At 41.2% G+C, this 22,835-nt stretch overlaps 1 protein-coding gene across 2 annotated transcripts in view; it reads left to right on the top strand.

The window, feature by feature from the left end:
• Positions 1 to 20,176, top strand: part of LOC112254951 (syntaxin-18) — a 30,403-nt gene extending 10,227 nt beyond the window's left edge. The window contains exons 2-11 of one of the 2 annotated variants that reach the window (XM_024427949.2): positions 11,740 to 11,807; positions 15,131 to 15,246; positions 15,370 to 15,447; positions 15,557 to 15,623; positions 16,213 to 16,322; positions 16,577 to 16,674; positions 18,662 to 18,720; positions 18,814 to 18,883; positions 18,979 to 19,059; positions 19,333 to 20,176. In XM_024427949.2, the coding sequence (XP_024283717.1) occupies positions 11,740 to 11,807; positions 15,131 to 15,246; positions 15,370 to 15,447; positions 15,557 to 15,623; positions 16,213 to 16,322; positions 16,577 to 16,674; positions 18,662 to 18,720; positions 18,814 to 18,883; positions 18,979 to 19,059; positions 19,333 to 19,428 (843 nt within the window). In that variant the 3' untranslated portion in view covers positions 19,429 to 20,176. The remainder of the gene's footprint in view (positions 1 to 11,739; positions 11,808 to 15,130; positions 15,247 to 15,369; positions 15,448 to 15,556; positions 15,624 to 16,212; positions 16,323 to 16,576; positions 16,675 to 18,661; positions 18,721 to 18,813; positions 18,884 to 18,978; positions 19,060 to 19,332) is intronic. The other variant, XM_024427950.2, reaches the window with a different exon arrangement.
• Positions 20,177 to 22,835: the final 2,659 nt, after the last annotated feature.

Here is a 22,835-nt window from a genome sequence, read left to right as displayed (position 1 = left end):
GAATAAAGCCAATAATTCATTTTTATTGTGATTCATATGAATGTATCCTAGTAATATGCCATTCAGTATAACACTAAGTGTTTAAAAAAAATGTATGCTCATTTTTTATAATCACAATATACAGTGCCTTGCGAAAGTATTCGGCCCCCTTGAACTTTGCGACCTTTTGCCACATTTCAGGCTTCAAACATAAAGATATAAAACTGTATTTTTTGTGAAGAATCAACAACAAGTGGGACACAATCATGAAGTGGAACGACATTTATTGGATATTTCAAACTTTTTTAACAAATCAAAAACTGAAAAATTGGGCGTGATCATTTTGAGCCCACGGGGTGAGATCTTGCGTGGAGCCCCATATCAGTGGTCTTTTACTTCTTCCATTTCCTAATAATTGCTCCCACAGTTGATTTCTTCAAACCAAGCTGCTTACCTATTGCAGATCCAGTCTTCCCAGCCTGGTGCAAGTCTACAATTTTGTTCCTGATGTCCTTTGACAGCTCTTTGGTCTTTGCCATAGTGGAGTTTGGAGTGTGACTGTTTGAGGTTGTGGACAGGTGTCTTTTATACTGATAAGTTCAAACAGGTGCCATTAATACAGGTAATGAGTGGAGGACAGAGGAGCCTCTTAAAGAAGAAGTTACAGGTCTGTGAGAGCCAGAAATGTTGCTTGTTTGTAGGTGACCAAATACTTATTTACCACCATAATTTGCAAATAAATTAATTAAAAATCCTACAATGTGATTTTCAGGATTTTTTTCCCTCATTTTGTCTGTCATAGTTGAAGTGTACCTATGATGAAAATTACAGGCCTCTCTCATCCTTTTAAGTGGGAGAACATGCACAATTGTTGGCTGACTAAATACTTTTTTGCCCCACTGTATATCCATACTTGGACTGGCAGAATTATAACTTCCCAGAAAAAAATGACATCATGTTGAATACCACATATTTGATGTGTCACGGGTACAACTCAAAATTTCTTAAACTGAAAATAATTCAAAAATCTATGAAAATATTTCACTTCAATCATTTGAGATATGTTTTTGTCTAAGTCAACAAAACAAAGTTATTGTATTTTAATATAAAATACTGGTGTTACACTGTATGACAATATTTTGTTACCCTGAATGACTCATATCAATATGGCCCATAAATATTGATTAAATGTGATTCCTTCAGCAATAACAATAATTTCGGCACTACTCAACTTGGTGCAGCCAGTTAAACTGGTGCCTCGCAAGAGCATCCAGTTTCTCATTGAAGTTTTTAGCCAGATCGAGCCACGTGCCCATCTGTTTTTATTTCTCACAAAATTGGTAAATTAACTTTCTCCATTGTTTGATTTATCCCTTTGCCACTGTTGCCATGAAAATCGGTGCATTCTCTTCAGGTAGGGCCAGCTCTACTTCATCATAGCAACACTTTGCACAAACACGGTACATGCATTGCTTGTTCTTGAGATCACAATGGAATACAGTAACATGGAAACGCTTGAGGTTTTCAGAAACCCGCTTTGGCTCAACCTGTCAACTAGAAGTTTCACATTCTCGTGATTAAGACACGCTCAGGTGTTGCGCTCATGTGCCTTTGTCTTTGTAATGTAAAATGGCCGCAGTCGTAAAAACTGTGTGTATGACAGCGAGTGTCTCATCCACCTCTGAATTGTACTCTGCATGGAGTTCTTTTAGAGATTTAATGAGTATGCGCCACTGAACCTTCTTGTTTTGCGTGACCGTGTCTTTCTTCCCTGAGAGAAGGTGACTATTTTCATCTCTACTGAGAAATGCAATGACCTGTGTTTTCCTCACTAAAGACATGTTTATTTTTCCCCCGTGGCCTGATTTTTCACTTAGATTGCATTTAAATTTATTTGACCTTTGCATGCCCTTTCAGAATTTGTCGCTTTTTTGTTGTGATTGTTTTAGTTGCATTTCCAGTTGGAGAATTTTCTTCTTTAGTTCTCCTTTTTCCTTTTGCAGCCACTTGCAACGCTTTGATACCTTTTTTAAAAACGTTTTCTGGAATGGAGGAAGCAAGTGGTTGCTCCAGTGTTTGAGATTGAGTCTCAAGGGATTGCTCCTTGGAGTCAAGGATTCAGATGGTTGCTCCAGCTCTGGAGGCGCAGGTTCATGTTGTACTTGTAGAAGTTGTTCAGGGGGCTGCTCAAAAGAGTTTCCTTCAGTGGATACCGGAGTTAAATTCATCAGCACATTTATTTGTTCGATTTTTTTCCACAGCTCCTCTGATTTAATCTCCATTTTCCCCCCCTATTTTTTTTCAGCATCATATTGTGTCATTGTATTTTATTAGTGGATTATCAGTAGTGACATCATTCTTCCTTCTCTGATGGCAAATTATGACACTGGCACAGAATAGGATTCGCATGCATTAAATGTTTAGTAGTCTATTAATAGTAGGCTATACAATGATAACACTTAATCAACGGTGCGGTGCACAGCGCGGTGCACAATTGCACAATTGGCCCAGCGTCGTCCGGGTTTGCCCTGTCATTGTAAATAAGAATATGTTCATAACTGACTTGCCTAGTTAAATAATGGTTACACACAACACACTGACCAAAAAAGTTATTTTGTTGGCATTTACGTATGTCCCCATTACCAGTAAAACATAATCAAAACCTTTCTTTCACTTACTTGCAGTGCTTTTGGTCTTTGCGTGTCAAAAAAGATACACGTCAAATAAGCGTGTTGACCTATCAGGACCTGAGTATGACTGCACATAATAATTGAACACGTTCATACATTTTTTACGTACACACAATAGGCTGACTGGGGAGGTGATTTCACACAGTCACAGTCCCGCGCTAAGAGCTACAACGCTAATATTTGCATAAACTCTACACAGTCGTGTTTTGTGGGTGTCACCGAGTAGACTGATACCCCATTTCATTGCTTCACATTCCAACCTTGTTTAACATTTATCTAGTCTAAATATGGCATGATTCCATCAATTGTAACCTTCTGCATCACTTTTAAAGAGGTACTTTTATTTTGAAGGTAACCAACAAATTCTACTATTGTGCCTAATCCTTATTTTGGCTAGCTTCACAACACATAACCCGGTCCGGTCGAGCCTCACTAGCCAGATAAAGCTAGCTGGCTGTTTATAACGTTAGCTTTGGGCAACAAGGTTAAGTTGCTGGCTAGCTATTTATTTTCATGAACTGAAGTTCAATTTCAATAGGCGAACAACAAGTGGCTACCTAGCTAATACTTACTCACAAGATTCCTAAATCATTGCTAAGAATAATGAAAATGACTGCAGTTTCTACTGGTCATTGTTTTCCGGCTGGTTGTATTGGTGTTAGCTAGGTACCAAGCTAAAGCTAGCTACCCCAGACATTGCGGGCGACAGTGCTACTGATAGTAGTGGTGGCGCTTGGCTTGCACGTGCAAATTCAGAACACACAATATTCTATAATAGAACTGTGTTATTTGACGTGTCAAATTAAAATATTTAACGGGTCAAATAGTGTTATTTGATGTGTATCTTTTTTGACACGCAAAGACCCAAACAGAGGTCCATAGTATGTCGTGAAGCTAATAGCAGTGACGCTATTACTGTGTAACTCCAGTAGGGCAACAATCTGAAAAATAGTCGGCGAAAGCCAACATCACCCATGACAGAGAACGGTTGATTGTCAAGGGCAATGAATTCCATTATCTTAGCTTTAATGGATTTCGCCTTTTGAGTTGTCTCGCTGAAATGTTCTTACTCTTTCAAATGACTAATCGACCTGTTGACTGCTCGATCCATACAGCAGACATTGTGGGCTAGGTTAGGAATGCTGTGTTGCGCAAAATTTTACGTGGCGCCATTACGTCATGTACCTACGTTTATAGGTATGCACGTCAGCTTTGACATCAGTATTGCACATCGGCGTTAAACTAGACATCGGGCCGATACTGATAAGGGAATTTTTAGCTAATATCGTCCGATTCCGATATGTTCACCAATATATCGTGCATCCCTAATGAAAACACTTAGTTCAGGAATTTTACTAACATCTCACTCACTCACATATAGTTACAGCAGACCAAGGTAGAAGAGGCATACAAACACATGCAACAACATCACTCACACTTACTTCCGGAATTGGAGTTGTTGGTACTGTGGGTCTGGCGAATGCGGAACCAGCATCCTCCTCCTGAATTCTCTTCACGATGGCTGCAGAAGCTGGGGTTCTTGGGATATGTTGCCTCCTCTGGATTTGAGGTCTTACCAATGCCTTGCCCAGCTCCTCGACAAAGAGCGGTCTCTTCTGGAGCTTCCCTCTGTTCCAATCTGGGTTCAACACCATCCAGATGTCAAACGTTGTATCCCGAGCTGTCCAAAAAGTTGAAGAATATCACAAGTGGCCAGCTAAGCATTCTTCTTTTGCAGCTGTAGCCAGTCACCAGCTTGTCTAAATATCCACCCCTCCTTTTGTGGCATTGCAATCCATTATGATTTCTGGTTTTTGATGTTCCCGGCCACAGATTTTCACATCCCTATGCAGCATACTCATGAGTACCCCATTTTTGCCTTTTTTTGGCACGTGTCGGCCGTGAAAACAAACTTATAGGAATTGATAGTCCTGTTCTATGTATTCAACAGCTGAAGTGGGAGCTCTGGCTTGTTTTTTTGTACTGTTCCTACCATCGTCAGCTTCCTCTTGAGGAGCTCCTGTCCCAGCTTATGCAATGTATAACAGTTATCATATGTGATGATGTAGCCACGGAGTCCCTGTATCGCATCCAGGGCAACCCACATTCCTTTGTTTTTCTCAGGGGCTCCTCCATCTTCTTTCCCCCTATACACTTGCAAGTTCCATGCATATGATGAAGCTGCATCACAGGCACCCCAGATCTTGGTTTCGTATTTTGTGAGCATGTACTGCCTGAAGGGGCAGCGACCCCTAAATGTTATAAGCTGTTCATCAACTGTAACGTTGGGCCCAGGGTTGTAAGACGGGAAGGCGGTCCACCCACTTGTCCTACACTGACCTGATTGCAGTTAGCTTGTCTCTCTGCCGCCGAGCTCATCTGGTGTCTTGGTTATCAAAGCCTGGAAATAATGTGAAAGTTTTCCATAGACATTGTTGCACGGAAAAGTTCTCTGCCAGTTTCTGCATCCCACAGGGATTTTGTGGATTCCCCATTGGAGCTGAAAAGAACAACAAGGATAAGATCCCCAAACCTATTCCCCCGCAGGAGACTGAAAAGATTTGGCATTGGTCCTCAGATCCTCAAAATGTTCTACAGCTGCACCATTGAGATCATCCTGACTGGCTGCATCACTGCCTGGTATGGCAACTGCTCAGCCTCCAACCGCAAGGCACTACAGAGGGTAGTGCGAACGGCCCAGTACATCACTGGGGCAAAGCTTCCTGCCATCCGAGACCTCTATACCAGGCGGTGTCAGAGGAGGAAGGCCCTAAAAATGGTCAAATACTCCAGACACCCTAGTCATAGACTGTTCTCTCCGCTATCGCACGGCAAGCAGCACCAAGTCTAGGTCCAAGAGGCTTCTAAACAGCTTCTACCCCAAGACATAAGACTCCTGAACATCTATTCAAATGGGTACCCAGAGTATTTGCATTGCCCCCCCCTCTCCCCCCCTTACACTTCTGCTACTCTCTGTTGTTCTCATCTATGCATTGTCACTTTAATAACTCTACCTACATGTACAGTTGAAGTCGGAAGTTTACATACAACTTAGCCAAATGCATTTAAACTCAGTTTTTCCCAATTTCTGACATTTAATCCTAGGAAAAATGCCCTGTCTTAGGTCAGTTAGGATCACCACTTTATTTTAAGAATGTGAAATGTCAGAATAATAGTAGAGATTTATTTCAGCTTTCATTTCATTCATCACATTCCCAGTGGGTCAGAAGTTTACATGCACTTGGTAGCATTGCCTTTTAAATTGTTTAACTTGGGTCAAACGTTTCGGATAGCCTTCCACAAGCTTTCCACAATAAGTTGGGTGAATTTTGGCACATTCCTCCTGACAGAGCTGTTGTAACTGAGTCAGGTTTGTAGGCCTCCTTGCTCACACATGCTTTTTCTGTTCTGCCCACACATTTTCTATGGGATTGAGGTCAGGGCTTTGTGATGGCCACTCCAGTACCTTGACTTTGTTGCCATTTTGCCACAACTTTGGAAGTATGCTTGGGGTCATTGTCCATTTGGAAGACCCATTTGTGACCAAGCTTTAAATTCCTGTCTTGTGATGTTGCTTCAATATATCACATAGGTTTCCAGCCTCATGATGCCATCTATTTTGTGAAGTGCACCAGTCCCTCTTGCAGCAAAGCAACACGACAACATGATGCTGCCACCCCTGTGCTTCACGGTTGGGATGGTGTTCTTCGGCTTGCACGCCTCCCCCTTTTTCCTCCAAACATAACGATGGTCATTATGGCCAAACAGTTCTACTTTTTTTTTCATCAGACCAGAGAACATTTTTCCAAAAAGTATGATCTTTTTCCCCATGTGCAGTTGCAAACCGTAGTCTGGCTTTTTTATGGCGGTTTTGAGGCAGTGGCTTCGTCCTTGCTGAGCGGCCTTTCAGGTTATGTCGATTATAGAACTCGTTTTCCTGTGGATATAGATACTTTTGTACCTGTTTCCTCCAGCATCTTCACAAGGTCCTTTGCTGTTGTCCTGGGAATGATTTGCACGTTTCACACACAAGTACGTTCATCTCTAGGAGACAGAACGCGTCTCCTTCCTGAGCGGTATGACGGCTGCGTGGTCCAATGGTGTTTATACTTGCGTACTATTGTTTGTACAGATGAACGTGGTACCTTCAGGTGTTTGGAAATTTCTCCCAAGGATGAACCAGACTTGTGGAGTTCTACAATCTTTTTCCTGAGGTCTTGGCTGATTTCTTTTGATTTTCCCATGATGTCAAGCAAAGAGGCACTGAGTTTGAAGGTAGGCCTTGAAATATATCCACAGGTACACCTCCAGTTGACCCAAATTATGACAATTAGCCTATCAGAAGCTTCTAAAGCCATGACATACTTTTCTGGAATTTTCCAAGCTGTTTAAAAGCACAGTCAACTTAGTGTATGTAATCTTCTGACCCACTGGAATTATGATACAGTGAATTATAAATGAAATTATCTGTCTGTAAACAATTGTTGGAAAAATGACTTGTGTCATGCACAAAGTAGATGTCCTAACTGACTTGCCAAAACTATAGTTTGTTGACAAGAAATGTGTTAAGTGGTTGAAAAACAAGTTTTAATGACTCCAACCTAAGTGTATGTAAACTTCCAACTTCAACTGTACATTTTACCTCAACTAACTGGAGCCCCCGCACATTGACTCTGTACCGGTACCCCGCAGTATATAGTCTCGCTATTGTTATTTTACTGCTGCTCTTTAATTACTTGTTCCTTTTATTTCTTATTCTTATCTGTATTTTTTTTTTACTTTTAAACTGCACCTCTGAACCTAAATGTATACACAAAGGAGATGTATCACCCCCCCCTTCCAAACCAGCAGCATCTTCTCTCTGTTCTCTCCTGAGAGCTAGTGGGGCTCTTACACTAGGGACCTACTGCCACATGCTGGTGAGGTGTTGCAAAGCAGAGACACGTTGGCTTGTATGGAATTTAAGAATATGATGTTTGTCATTTTGATTTTGATTTGAAGTAGATTTCAAATATCACACCAGTGGTCTAGTGACCCTGGATTGTAGGTCTACTATGTGTCTATTGTTTTTAAAAAAATGCTAGGTATTATTATTGCGCTGTTGGAGCTGGAAACACAAGCATTTCGCTGCACTTGCGGGATTTGCAAATCTGTGTACGCGACCAATAAACCTTGACTAGAATTGTATTTTATTTACAATAATTAGCATGTTATGGGGTTATAGCTGTGAGGAAAAATAGTGAAAGTGCCTGGGAGAATTGGAAAAATAACAAACACTCAGGCCTTTGACGGTTGGAGATGTCCAGACACAGTAGACAACACACGCCTTTCAACCATGGGAATGTTTCACTTCACTCAACCCTTTTACAAGCACAGGTACTCTAAATAACAAATAACATTTGATCCCTTAAACCTGCTTGATTCTAATTGCTCTGAAGCAATGTCACACCTTAAGACTAAACTGTCTAAACTGCTTGGAGTAACCCTGGATTGTAAACTGCCATGGTCAAAACATATTGCTACAACAGTAGCTAAGATGGGGAGACGTCTGTCCATTATAAAGTGCTGCTCTGCCTTAAAAACTATCAACAAGGCAGGTCCTACAGGCCTTGGTTTTGTCGCACCTGTACTACTGTTCAGTACTGTGGTCAGGGGCCACAAAGAGGGACATTGGAAATTGCAGTTGGCTTAGAACAGGGCAGCACGGCTGGCCCTTAAAAGTACATGAAGAGCTAACATTAGTGACATGAATGTCAACCTCTTATGGCTCAAAGTGGAAGAGCGATTGACTTCATCATTATTTGTTTTTATAAGAGGTGTTGACAAGCTGAAGGTACACCCATGCATACCCCACAAGACATGCCACCAGAGCTCTCTTCACAGTCCCCAAGTCCAGAACAGACTATGGGAAGTGCAGAGTACTACAAAGAGCCATGACTACATGGAACTCTATTCCACATCAGCTAACTGATGCAAGCAGTAGAATCAGATTTAAAAAGCAGGTAAAAATACACCTTATGGAACAGTGAGGACTGTGAAGTAACACAGGCACATGAATACACACACATGAAAACATATGCACTATACACACATGTACAGTCATGGCCAAAAGTGAGGAATGACACACATTAATTTTCACAAAGTCTGCTATCTCAGTTTATATGATGGCAATTTGCATATACTCCAGAATGTTATGAGTGATCAGATGAATTGCAATTAATTGCAAAGTCCCTCTTTGCCATGCAAATGAACTGAATCCCCCAAAAACATGTCCACTGCATTTCAACCCTGCCACAAAAGGACCAGCTGACATCATGTCAGTGATTCTCTCGTTAGCACAGGTGTGAGTGTTGACGTGGACAAGGCTGGAGATCACTCTGACATGCTGATTGAGTTCGAATAACAGACTGGAAGCTTCAAAAGGAGGGTGGTGCTTGGAGTCATTGTTCTTCCTCTGTCAACCATGGTTACCTGCAAGGAAACGTGCCGTCATCATTGCTTTGCACAAAAAGGGCTTCACAGGCAAGGATATTGCTGCCAGTAAGATTGCACCTAAATCAACCATTTTCGGATCATCAAGAACTTCAAAGAGACCGGTTCAATTGTTGTGAAGAAGGCTTCAGGGCGCCCAAGAAAGTCCAGCAAGCGCCAGGACCGTCTCCTAAAGTTGATTCAGCTGCGGGATTGGGGCACCACCAGTACAAAGCTTGCTCAGGAATGGCAGCAGGCAGGTGTGAGTGCATCTGCATGCACAGTGAGGCGAAGACTTTTGGAGGATGCCCTGGTGTCAAGAAGGGCAGCAAAGAAGCCACTTCTCTCCAGGAAAAACATCAGGGACAGACTGATATTCTGCAAAAGGTCCAGGGATTGGACTGCTGAGGACTGGGATAAAGTCATTTTCTCTGGTGAATCCCCAATCCGATTGTTTGGGGCATTTTTTCCGGAGAAGACAAGGTGAGCGCTACCATCAGTCCTGTGTCATGCCAACAGTACAGCATCCTGAGACCATTCACGTGTGGGGTTGCTTATCAGCCAAGGGAGTGGGCTCACTCACAATTTTGCGTAAGAACACAGCCATGAATAAAGAATGGTACCCACACATCCTCCGAGAGCAACTTCTCACAACCATCCAGGAACAGTTTGGTGACGAACATCGCTCTCCCAGCATGGTGGAGCACCTTTCCATAAGGCAGAAGTGATAACTAAGTGGCTCGGAGAACAAAACATCGATATTTTGGGTCCATGGCCAGGAAACTCCCCAGACCTTAATCCCATTGAGAACTTGTGGTCAATCCACAAGAGGCGGGTGGACAAACATAACGCCACAAATATGACAAACTCCAAGCATTGATTATGCAAGAATGGGCTGCCATCAGTGTGGCCCAGAAGTTAATTGACAGCATGCCAGGGCGGATTGCAGAGGTCTTGAAAAAGAAAGGTCAACACTGCAAATATTGACTCTGCATCAACTTCATGTAATTGTCAATAAAAGCCTTTGACATTTATGAAATGCTTGTAATTATACTTCAATATTCTGTAACATCTGACAAAAATATCTAAAGACACTGAAGCAGCAAATTTTGTGGAAATGTAATATTTGTGTCATTCTCAACTTTTGTTGACGACTGTACACATGGATTTTGCGTTGTAGATATGTGGTAGTGGACTATGGGACTGAGGGCACACACTTAGTGTGTTCTGAATTCTTTAATTAATGTATTGTAATGTTTTTAAAATTGTATAATTGCCTTAATTTTGCCAGACCCCAGGAAGAGCAGCTGCTGCCTTGGCAGGAACTAATGGGGAGCCATAATAAATGCAAATGCCTATTTGTTTTCTGGGAGAGGAGATGGGTTTCAAGCAAATTGTAGCTCTGTAAGAAAAGTAAAAAAAATATTCTTCAAAAACCCTGTTAACAGCGATTTGGTCACTAGAAGAAAAAGATTGGACCGAAGACAGTGGGCTTTGGCTTTACCAAAACAATCCAGCTCACCATGGGCTTCTGTCACAGTCAAAGTCATTGTGTCATTTTCAATACTTTGCTTGTCTGGAGTATTTTCTGTTTTTTCTTTTCTTTTCTCAAACAGAGCCTGCTGTGTATGGACTCACACACACTTCTGTCCTTCTCGCGCTCCACTCTGTGGATGGGGAACGATGAAGTATTTTTCGATGTTGCCTGAATTACAGGATTAAATATTGGATTCCACCGAGTTTCCTCTGGTTTTCCTGCGCACACCTTTACTCTGACATTTTATCTGTGATAAATAGTTGACAGATTATACATTGTAGGCATATTTTAATGTTTTCTGTCAGGGCAGCTATATAGAAGCGTATAATTTTATTTACTGGTACTATTTAACAAGGAAATTGCCCGTTTGAATTTGGTATGTCCTGCCGTTAACTAATAGTAATTGGTAAACATTCCGAATGGATAGAGAGACCCATGGACAAGGTTTGCCTGTCACAGTCAATGAAAGCAAAGTTGTGTTGTTTTAGGCCTAACTTGAGACGTGTGAGCAAGGCCTGAAATGAACTCTTTGGTCCACCAGTGAAGGAATGAAATCCACCAACCTCTGACTTCTTACCAGCATTTGGTTGTAAAAAAAAAAAAAAAAAAAGGGGTTCGAGTAATTGGTAAACATTCGAATGGATAGAGACCCATGGACAAGGTTTGCCTGTCACAGTCAATGAAAGCAAAGTTGTGTTGTTTTAGGCCTAACTTGAGACGTGTGAGCAAGGCCTGAAATGAACTCTTTGGTCCACATAGTGTGCGAGACATAGTGTGCGAGACATAGTGTGCGAGACATAGTGTGCGAGACATAGTGTGCGAGACATCGTTGAGAGAGAGGCCTACTTCTCAAGATACTGCATCGTTATCTCATAAGCCCTTTAGATGTATACACTGGTTTGGTAAAAAAAAAAAAAGAAAGGGGTTCCAGGTACATCTTACCAATGAAAGTCCACAATGTTGGCCAAAATCATGAAGAGGAACTGTGATGTAGTCAACAAATGGAGAAGGAGACATGAAGAAATTGATAAATGTGCATGTATTTTCTATTCATATTGACAGATTTCTAACATCACCAAGCTGAAAGACTTTCTACTGCAGCACAGGAAAGACTATGTGAATGCTGGAAGGTAAGCCTCCTATCAGGTTACCGAACCATGTCCTGTTTACTGTCTGTTTTCTGTCCATTTCAACTGTATGACTTTCATGTGGCTAATCCATTTTCACGTTTGACCCCAAAAATGCCCCCACCAAGGTTTCAGCTCGGCCTTCGTGTGGATTGTGATATATTTAACCGTTGACAAAGTAATTGATGTTTCGGAAGTTTACATACACTTAGGTTGGAGTCATTAAAAGTCATTTTTCAACCACTCCACAAATGTCTTGTTAACAAACTATAGTTTTGGCAAGTCGGTTAGGACATCTACTTTGTGCATGACCCAAGTAATTTTTCCTAAGGCTAATTGACATCATTTGAGCCAATTGGAGGTGTACCTGTGGATGTAATTTTTTTTGCAAAAAGTGCAAATTAATCCCAGAACAACAGCAAAGGACCTTGTGAAGCTGCTGGAGGAAACGAGTACAAAATGATCTATATCCACAGTAAAACGAGTCCTATCAGCAAGGAAGAAGCCACTGCTCCAAAAAAGCCAGACTAAAGTTTGCAACTGCACATGGTGACAAAGATTGTAGTTTTTGGAGAAATGTCCTCTGGTCTGTTGAAACAAAAATATAACTGTTTGGCCATAATGACCATCGTTATGTTTGGAGGAAAAAGGGGGATGCTTGCAAGCCGAAGAACACCATCCCAAACGTGAAGCACGGGGGTGGCATCATCATGTTGTGGCGGTGCTTTGTTGCAGGAGGGACTGGTGCACTTCACAAATTAGATGGCATCATGAGGATGGAAAATTATGTGGATATATTAATGCAACATCTCAGGACATCAGTCAGGAAGTTAAAGCTTGGTCGCAAATGGGTCTTCCATATCGACATTCACCCCAAACATACTTACAAAGTTGTGGCAAAATGGCTTAAGGACAACAAAGTCAAGGTATTAGAGATGCCATCACAAAGCCCTGACCTCAATCCTATAGGAATTTTGTGGGCAGAACTGAAAAAGCACGTATGAACAAGGAGGCCTACAAATCTGACTCAGTTACACCAACACTGTCAGGAGGAATGGGCCAAAATTCAACCAACTTATTGTGGGAAGCTTGTGGAAGGCTACCCAGAATGTTTGACCCAAGTTAAACAATTTAAAGGCAATGCTACCAAATACTAATTGAGTGTATGTAAACTTCTGACCCACTGGGAATGTGATGAAAGAAATAAAAGCTTAAATAAATAATTATCTCTGCTATTATTCTGACATTTCACATTCTTAAAATAAAGTGGTGATCCTAAGACAGTGAATTTTTACAATGACTAAATGTCAGGAATTGTGAAAAACTGAGTTTAAATGTATTTGGCTAAGGTGTATGTAAACGTCCAACTTCAACTGTACATATATGGACGAGCAATGTCAGAGCGGTATGGACTAAGATACAGTAGAATAGTATAAAACACAGTATACATATATATGAGATGAGTAATGCAAGCTATGTAAACATTATAAAAGTGACCAGTTCCATTTCTTAAAGTGGCCAGTGATTTCTAGTCTATGGCTATAGGAGCAGCCTCTAATGTGCTAGTGATGGCTGTTTAACAGTCTGATGGCCTTGATAGAAGCTGTTTTTCAGTCTCTCGGTCCCAGCTTTGATTCACGTGTACTGACCTCACCTTCTAGATGATAGCGGGGTGAACAGGCAGTGGTTCGGGTGGTTGATGTCCTTGATTATCTTTTTGGCCTTCCTGTGACATTGGGTGCTGGCTTGGCATAAGCTTTTGTGTGGCTGCTTAGCCATTTCATGAAGCTCCCAAAGAACATTAATTGTGCTGACGTTGCTTCCAGGGACCATTTGGAACTCTGTAGTGAGTGTTGCAACCGAGAACAGCGGTCCCGTTTTGTGAGCTTGGGTGGCCTACCACTTTGTGGCTGAGCCGTTGTTGCTCTTAGACGTTTCCACTTCACAATAACAGCACTTACAGTTGACTGGGGCAGCTCTAGCAGGGCAGAAATGTGACAAAACTGACTTGTTGGAAAGGTGGCATCCTATGATGGTGCCATGTTGAAAGTCACTGAGCTCTTCAGTAAGGTAATTCTACTGCCAATGTTCTTCCTATGGAGATTGCATGGCGGTGTGCTCGATTTTATACAGCTGTCAGCAACGGGTGGGGCTGAAATAGCTGAATCCAGTAATTCGAAGGGGTATCCACATATGTACGTGTGTTTTATTTATATATATATATATACATACATACACACACACACACACACACACACACACACACACACACACACACGCTATATATACTCATGCTATATATATATATATATGTCACCTTTATTTAACCAGGTAGGCCAAGCTTCCTGACATCCAGGACCTATATACTAAGCCCAAAAAATTGTCGAAGACTCGTCACCCAAGTCATAGACTGTTTTCTCTGCCTACACACGGCAAGCGGAACCGGAGCTCCAAGACTAGGACCAAAAGGCTCCTTAACAGCTACCCCAAAGCCATAAGACTGCTGAACAAGAATATCAAATGGACACCCGGACTATTCATAGCCTCGTTATTATGTCGTTTTCTTGTTACTTTTTAATATTATTTTTTACTTTAGTTTATTTAGTATATATTTTCTTAACTCTTTCTTGAACTGCTTGTTGGTTAAAGGCTTGTAAGTTCTACACCTGTTGTATGTGATAAATACAATTTTATTTAATTTGATCCCTCATTTACTCAAGTGTCTCCTTTTATTTTGGTAGTTACCTGTATGTAGCGATAGAGCAGCGGAATAAAATGTAGTATGGGCCTACGCCTAAATTCAGTATGAGCCAGCAATTTAGATCCATTAGCCAAATTGTTAATATGATTTCTTTAAACCTGTGTCCAATGGAGAATATTAAATGAAAATGTTATGAATGAAACATATCATTAGTTTAAATGGGAAGAAGTAGATTCTATGACATTATCTTCCCATAGACTTGTATAATATGTACGTATATTGCTTCTTTATTAGGTCTGGGCGCCCTTTTCATGTTTCTTTGACAGAAAATGAAGATAACTGTGTGTGTGTGTGTGTGTGTGTCAGTCAGCAGAGTAACTGATTTAATTTAACTACACAGAATCGGCAGATCTGGTTTATAGCAGATCTGGGATCAATACTATCTAGCTCTCGATACCATCTCAACGGCCATCTATCCTGACACTTTTAATATTGGTTTTGTTTAATTAAATGACTTGCATTTATGATATGTTGTATGCTCATGGATTGTATTGACTATATGAATGTAATAAAAAACTTGAATTTGAAATACGTTTTTTTATTTTATTGCTTTGTGTGTTTACAGTCTCATCTCATCAGATCTAACCCGGATGACAGACAATGAGCGAGACCAGATCGACCAGGACGCCCAGATCTTCATGAGAACCTGCTCTGAAGCCATCAAGCAGCTCCGCTCTGAAGGTTGTGTGTGTGTGTTTGTGTGTGTGTGTGTGTGTGTGTGTGTGTGTGTGTGTGTGTGTGTGTGTACTGCTTAAATACACAATATTAATAACACTTTTTTCTCATTTTTTGTCGCCCTTCCAGCTGAGAAACGGGTCATATCAACCCAGATTAAAGAGCACAGGGGGGCGGTCCTCGACCTAATCGAGATGTATTTGAAAGGTGGGCTCGTTAGTGATGCCGGTATATATTTGATGTCGGTGCGTATTGTAAGTACTGTACTTTGTAGTAATGTTGACAATATATGATTTGTGTCGATCATTGTTTGCAGGAGTATGCAAGCTTTATTCCGAGCAGAGGGCTATACGAGTGAAGAGAGTGGTAGACAAGAAGAGACTGTGAGTGTTCGAGGGGAGCTATTATTCTCGATGGAAGGATAAAACAAAAAATACCTTGAATTATTCATTTATTGTTAGAATTCTTGATTTTAGGGACGCTTGAGCTGAATTCTGACAATAAATGTGTATAATTAGTCTGTATTTTTACATGTAATTTATTTGTGCATTATTCTTCATTCATTTACAACATTATGGCAGTAATCTATCTCCATAAAACACGTTGTGACCTTGCCTTAAAGGGATAGTTTGAGATTTTATCTACTTCCCCGGAGTCAGATGAACTCATCGATACTATTTTTATATCCCTGCGTTCAGTTTGAAGGAAGTTACCAACTGGCGTTAGTACAATCATGGGAAGTCTATGTTCCTTGCAGACTTACTCATTGTGCTAATGCTAGTTAGCATTGGCTCACAAAACTACCTCTAACTTCATTCATACTGGATGCAGAGACATAAAAATGGTATCCACGAGTACATCTGAATGATGAATTAAAAGGCTTCAATGCCAAACACACAAACTATCCCTTTAGTGTTTTTCTTGACATTTAAGAAGACTGAGCTTGCCTTTGGCGTTTTGATATTATTCTAGGTCCCGACTAGAGCCAGAGCACCACCACAGTAGGATGGTGGTGGAGAAGAGCCCACAGGTGGAACAGCACAGCGAGGAGAAAACATCCAAGGAGGAGAGCAGCAGCGGTGGTGAGTACAGAGACCAAGAGGTGATCCCATTGAGTGGAAAGAAAATCTATTTTGAGAACAGCTGACTATTTTTGTTCACCTTTATTTAACCAGGTAGGCTAGTTGAGAACAAGTTCTGCGGCCTGGCCAAGATAAAGCAAAGCAGTGCGACACAAACAACAACACAGAGTTACACATGGAATAAACAAACATACAATAGAAAAAGTCTATTTACAGTGAAGTGAAGTGTACATCTCCTTGTTTTCTCCCTGAAGAGCGGAGCGTGATGGAGGTCCCGGATAACACTGTGAGCCTGTGGGAGGAGGGCCAGGGTCGTGTGGATGACGAGCTCTCACCTGAGGAGATGCAGATGGTATGGAACAGAAATGTTGTGTATGCTAACATGTGCTTGCTCTCTCTTTCCTCAATGCACTTTTCTATTATTGTCTCTACGTTGTTGTCTGATCTCATGTGATTCAAGTCACTTTTACCCCTGCCTACATGTACAGTGCATTCAGAAAGTATTCAGACCCCTTGATGTTTTCCAAATGTTGTTATGTTACAACCTTATTCTAAAATGTATTAATTTATGTTGTTCCTCATCAATATTCACACAATACCCCATAATGACAAAGCGAAAACCGTTTACATTTTTGGGGGGGCTAATTACTAATAAAAACAGAAACCTTATTTACGTAAGTATTCAGACCCTTTGCTATGAGACTCGAAATTGAGCTCTGGTGCATCCTGTTTCTATTGATAATTCTTGATGTTTCTACAACTTGATTGTAGTCCACCTGTGGTAAATTGAAGTGATAGGACATGCTTTGGAAAGGCACACACCTGTCTATTTAAGGTCCCTTTAGTTGACAGTGCATGTCATATCAAAAAAACAAGCCATGAGGTCGAAGAAATTGTCCGTAGAGCTCCGAGACAGGATTGTGTGGAGGCCCAGATCTGGGGAAGGGTAATAAGACATTTATGCAGCTTTGAAGGTCCCCAAGAACACAGTGGCCTCCATCAATCTTAAATAGACGAAGTTTGGAACCATCAAGACTCTTCATAGAGCTGGCCGGATGGCCAAACTGAGCAATCGGGGGAGAAGGGCCATGTTCAGGAAGGAGATCAAGAACCCGATGGTCACTTTGACAGTGCTCCAGAGTTCTTCTGTTGAGATGGGAGAACCTTTCAGAAGGACAACCATCTCTGCAGCACTCCACCAATCAGGCCTGTATGGTAGAGTGGCCAGACTGAAGACACTCCTCAGTAAAAGTCTCATGACAGCCCAATTGGAGTTTGCCAAAAGGCACCTAAAGGACTCTCCGACCATGAGAAACAAGATTCTAGGGTCTGATGAAACCAAGATTGAACTTTGGCCTGAATGCCAAGCGTCACATCCGGAGGAAACCTGGCACCATCCACATGGTGGTGGCAGCATCATGCTGTGGGGATGTTTTTCAGTGGCAGGGACTGGAAGACTAGTCAGGATAGAGGAAAAGAATAACGGAGCAAAGGACAGAGAAATCCTTGATGAAAACCTGCTCCAGAGCACTCAGGACCTCAGACTTGGGCGACGGTTCACCTTCCAACAGAACAATGACCCTAAGCACACATCCAAAACAACACAGGAGTGGCTTTGGCACAAGTCTCTGAATGTCCTTAAGTGGCCCAGCCAGAGTCTGGTCTTTAACCCAATCAAACATCTCTGGAGAGACCTGAAAATAGCTGTGCAGCGAAGATCCATACAACCTGACAGATCTTGAGAGGATCTGCAGATAAGAGATAAGAATGGGAGAAACTCCCCAAATACAGGTGTGCTAAGCTTGTAGAGTCATACCCAAGAAGCCTCAAGGCTGTAATCGCTGCCAAAGCTCCTTCAACAATGTACTGAGTAAAGGGTCTGAATACTTATGTAAATTTGATATTTAAGTTTTTTAGTTTGAATACATTTGCAAACATTTCTAATAACCTGTTTTTGCTTTGTCATTATAGGGTATTGTGTGTAGATTGTGTGAGAAAAAAATGTTTTAATACATTTTAGAATAAGGCTTTAACGTAACAAAAAGTCAAGGGGTCTGAATGCACTATCTACCAACTGCATATTGATATGATACTGGTACTGACCTTGTGCATATAGTGTACATTCTCATGTGTTTTACTTCCCCTGTTTTTATTTGTAGATATCTGACCTAGTATTGATTCCGTGCTCTTTAAAATCCTATTCTGATTTTCTATTTTCGTATTTTGATATTAGACATTGCATTGTTGAGGAAGAGCTTGTAAGTAAGCATTTAGCTGTACTGTTTACACATGTTGTATCCTTTGCAAATGAAAAATACATGTTGATACACTCTGTCTAGTTTGAACAGGAGAACCAGAGGCTGGTGAGTGAGATGAGCAACCTAGTAGATGAAGTCAGGTTAGTGTTTAATCAGACCATTCTTACCACTACATTCCTAAATATGACTGAGGTGACGCAAAGATTAATTAATCTCCTCCCAATGTTTTTCAGGCAAATCGAAGGCAAGGTTGTCGAAATCTCACGTCTCCAGGAGATTTTTGCGGAGAAGGTGCTAATGCAAGTGAGCGACTTCCTTATTCCCCCTGGTCCAATGCCCATCCCACTTAATAAAGTGTTATTGATGTGTTATTATTTCCTGTTTTGTGTTCTTCACAGGAAACTGAGATAGACAATATCCATCAGCTAGTCGTGGGAGCCACTGAAAACGTCAAAGAGGGAAACGAGGACATCCGAGAGGTAATGGAAGGTTATGCTAAACAACCCCAGTAGTTTCCACTGCTCTTTATACTGTACAGTATATTATTGTATGTAGATATTAAACATATTTTGAAATATTTATCTAAATAAAATAAAAATATTATAAGGGTGTCCATATGTTTCCTTTGGTGGATGTAACTTTTAGAAAAACAAATGTACCAAATATTTGTGACTGACTCTTGAGGTGCTTAGCACAGCCAGTGATGTCTTTTAACTCTGTGGTTTCATCGTATGCTTGCCTTGCGTTTCCAGGCCATCCAAAACAATGCTGGATTCCGTGTCTGGATTCTCTTCTTCCTCGTCATGTGCTCCTTCTCTCTGCTCTTCCTGGATTGGTATGACAGCTAACCCCTTGAATATGGCAGAACCAGGAAGTAAGTGACTTCCATCAGCAGGAAGTGACATCAGCCTGGGCTTAAGTGGTTATCACATTGAAGTATATGGTTGGATGGACGAAATGTTGGGTTTAGGACCAGCTTGTCCTACTCCGAAGAGAACTAACCCCAGACATGTGCTTTGAGGACGACTTCACTACTGTCAACCGTACTCGATCCACAAGAGGACAGTGTAAACGCATGTTTACAAATTCAGTAAAACACACAGTTGGCTGAATGCAAAGTGCCGTCGTCCACCTGTACTGTGTGCATATGGGGGATCAGTATCACATACTGACCACAATGCTTGTTATTGCATCAACAGCAACTGTCCTCTGCCGTCTTTCTCAAAGGAAGTAAGTGGTTTTTGAGCTATTCATTATCTTTGTTTGTATTGAGGTCTTGACCATACACATTGTAGACTTACGCTTTGTTGAGATGAAGAAAATGATTTTTGAAAACCTTATGGTCTTTCATATGTATTTATTTTTGTCGTTCAAGGGAAAAGATATGAGAGAACCACATACTATGTCTCTTGAAGATGGGTTATTTTCAAAAAAGGGTTATAAGTTACACAGACCATGTAAGCCTTTTGTTTGTGTAAATATGGTAGTTATGATCAATCAATGGGAGTATTTTTGTTGGTATAACTCCACTTGGCACTTGCTGCTTGTGTTGAAACCTAGTCCTAAGACAAATAAATTGAAGCACTGCTTGTGAAAGAAATTGTGATTATTTTCTCTTATTTCTCCAAATTACAGCAAGAGATCCACACATTCACTCGTTCAGTGGTTCCCAACACCAGTCCTCGAGTACCCCCAAGAGTACACATTTTTATTGTAGCCCTGGTGAAACACCTGATTCAACTTGTCAACTAATCATCAGGCCCTCAATGAGTTGAATCAGGAGTTTTTTGTCTGGGGCTACAACAAAAATGTGTACTCTTGGTGGTACTTGAGGATTGGCATTGAGAAATCGGGCACTAGTTGATACATGCAACTGCCAAAATAAAGGAAATTTGTTTTACCTTTATTTAACCAGGCAAGAACAAATTCTTATTTTCAATGACGGCCTAGGAACAGTGGGTTAACTGCCTGATCAGGGGCAGAACGACAGATTTGTACCTTGTCAGCATGGGGGTTTGAACTTGTAACCTTCCGGTTACTAGTCCAACGCTCTAACCACTAGGCTACCCTGCCACCCCTAAATGCTAACATGGGCCACCATGAGCCAGAACAGCTTCAATGCACCTTGGCATAGATTCTACAAGTGTCTGGAACTCTATTGGATGGATGAGACACCAGCAGCGGTGCGCGGGTAAAATCACTGGGGAAGCCAAGCCATATTACAACCTACACTGTATGTGTCGTGATAATTGCGTTGTTTGCTGCTAATTCATATGCCTTGAGGCTGTGATATATAGATCAAAAGGCCAAGACAATAAGAAGACCGTGGCAGAATAACTTCAACCACACCTTTTGTTTTAGCACAAAACCGGATAGCAAGCTCTGTCCAGTGAAGTCCACGACGCATATTGCATGACCTGCAACCTGGTTAAGTAAGTAAATGTTTCCGACATTTTCGGACCACTAAACAACTATTTGTTTAGAATCACAGGAACAAAGAAAACAGGAACTGCCTCCTCTGTTCCAGCACCATTTCAACTTCAACATCCTCAAATCACCTCTGCTTAGTCTAATACAGTGACATCTAAAAGATACCAAAAACAATTTAGTCCAATCAACAGAAGCTAAATATGATGTCCTTCATTCTTATTTCTGTTTGCGCAAGTAGAAAAACATGTTGACTCGCCCTACTTGTAGTGAAACGCCAATGCCATCCCCCTCTCTTTCATGTTGACGAAATGGTCTATCACTCTGTCATACAGTACACACTTTTTTGTTGTCCTAGGCAACCTGGCTAAAATACTTGCTCGCTAGACAAACTTCCCTTCATGGGCAACGTTAGCTAGTTAACATTAGCCTTCTACATCTACATATTGGACTTCCATCCTCTCAGGCCAGGGGCACAACAATGTATGAATTAATGGTTGGCTCAGAATTGCCGTTATAATCATTGGCCAGTACGGAGAATTAGGTAAAACCACAAGTCCAAATCCTTATCTCCACTCATGTCTAATTTAGGAAAGGGATCATTTTAGCTAGCTAGTTATCTAGCCACCGGTGGACAACAACACAAGATGCAACAATTCAAGTTGCTTCTGTTAATGACGTATGTCCTCAAAGCGATTTGATAGGAGAGATGCCAAATCCAAGCTGGCTTCCCTTGACACTTTTTCCTCCCACCAGGAACATTCACAGTTGAGCTCGCTCAGTTTAGCTTAACACTGATTGGCAATTTCGTTATGCTTTTTTTTTGTCAAGGGAGGCCAAATGCTTGCTGGCTTCCCTTGCATTCAATGCTACAGGCGGCAACAATGTCATACTCGTTTGGACCAGACAGTATCAGATAGATTGCCTACACATAGAGAGACAGAGGGGCACTGTTTTGCTCGCTCTGATGTTCTCCTGTGAGACACAGTCATCAGCTTCTTGCAAATTGAAGGAAAATGATGAAACAGAGACAAAATAAATATTTGAGGGGTCTATTTTTTTCCACAAGAAATTCCATTATTTGGTGTTTTGTTGATGGTGGTGGGAAAGACTGTCAAGCGCCACTCCAGAATCTCCCATAAGTGTTCCAAGGGGTTGCGATCTGGTGACTGAGAGGGCCATGGCAGATGATTTACATTGTTTTTAAGCTCATCAAACCATGCAGTGACCACTTGTGCCCTGTGGATGGGGTCATTGTGATCCTATGGGGGCATAGCCATGGTAGCCAAAATAATGGCCTGCCCAGCATTTTCATACATGACCTGAAGAATGATAATTGCTTAACTAACTAGAGAACCACACCTGTGTGGAAGCACCTGCTTTCAATACACTTTGTATCCCTCATTTACTCAAGTGTTTACATCATTTTGGTAGTTACCTGTATATTATACAAATTGTACTATAGCTATTCTCCAGTCCAGTGTATGACAAACCAACAGTATCCAGATGTAGAACTCTGGGCCAACGGCATGAACCTCAATCCAGAAAATGGCCTTTGGAACAATGAGCTTCAGAGATTTCATTCTCAGATTTATGCTTCTGAAAATCTGTTCATTTGGATGATCCTATATCCCAGCAAAAGGATTATATCACTCCAATATCTCACTTTGATCAAGGCCCTGGGGAAAATACTGTTAAAGTCATGATTTCATTTATCTTAAGGGAGTTGAACATTACTGAACTGATACAAGATTAAGCATTATTAAACCATACTCGTAAATACATGAATGAACTTCATCATGTTGAGATATGATGGATTACTCAAACG

This window comes from Oncorhynchus tshawytscha, linkage group LG07, assembly GCF_018296145.1.
Source record: "Oncorhynchus tshawytscha isolate Ot180627B linkage group LG07, Otsh_v2.0, whole genome shotgun sequence".
NCBI lineage: Eukaryota > Metazoa > Chordata > Actinopteri > Salmoniformes > Salmonidae > Oncorhynchus > Oncorhynchus tshawytscha.
Note: the sequence above shows the minus strand (reverse complement) of the source record. Positions and strands in the feature narration are given on the sequence as shown.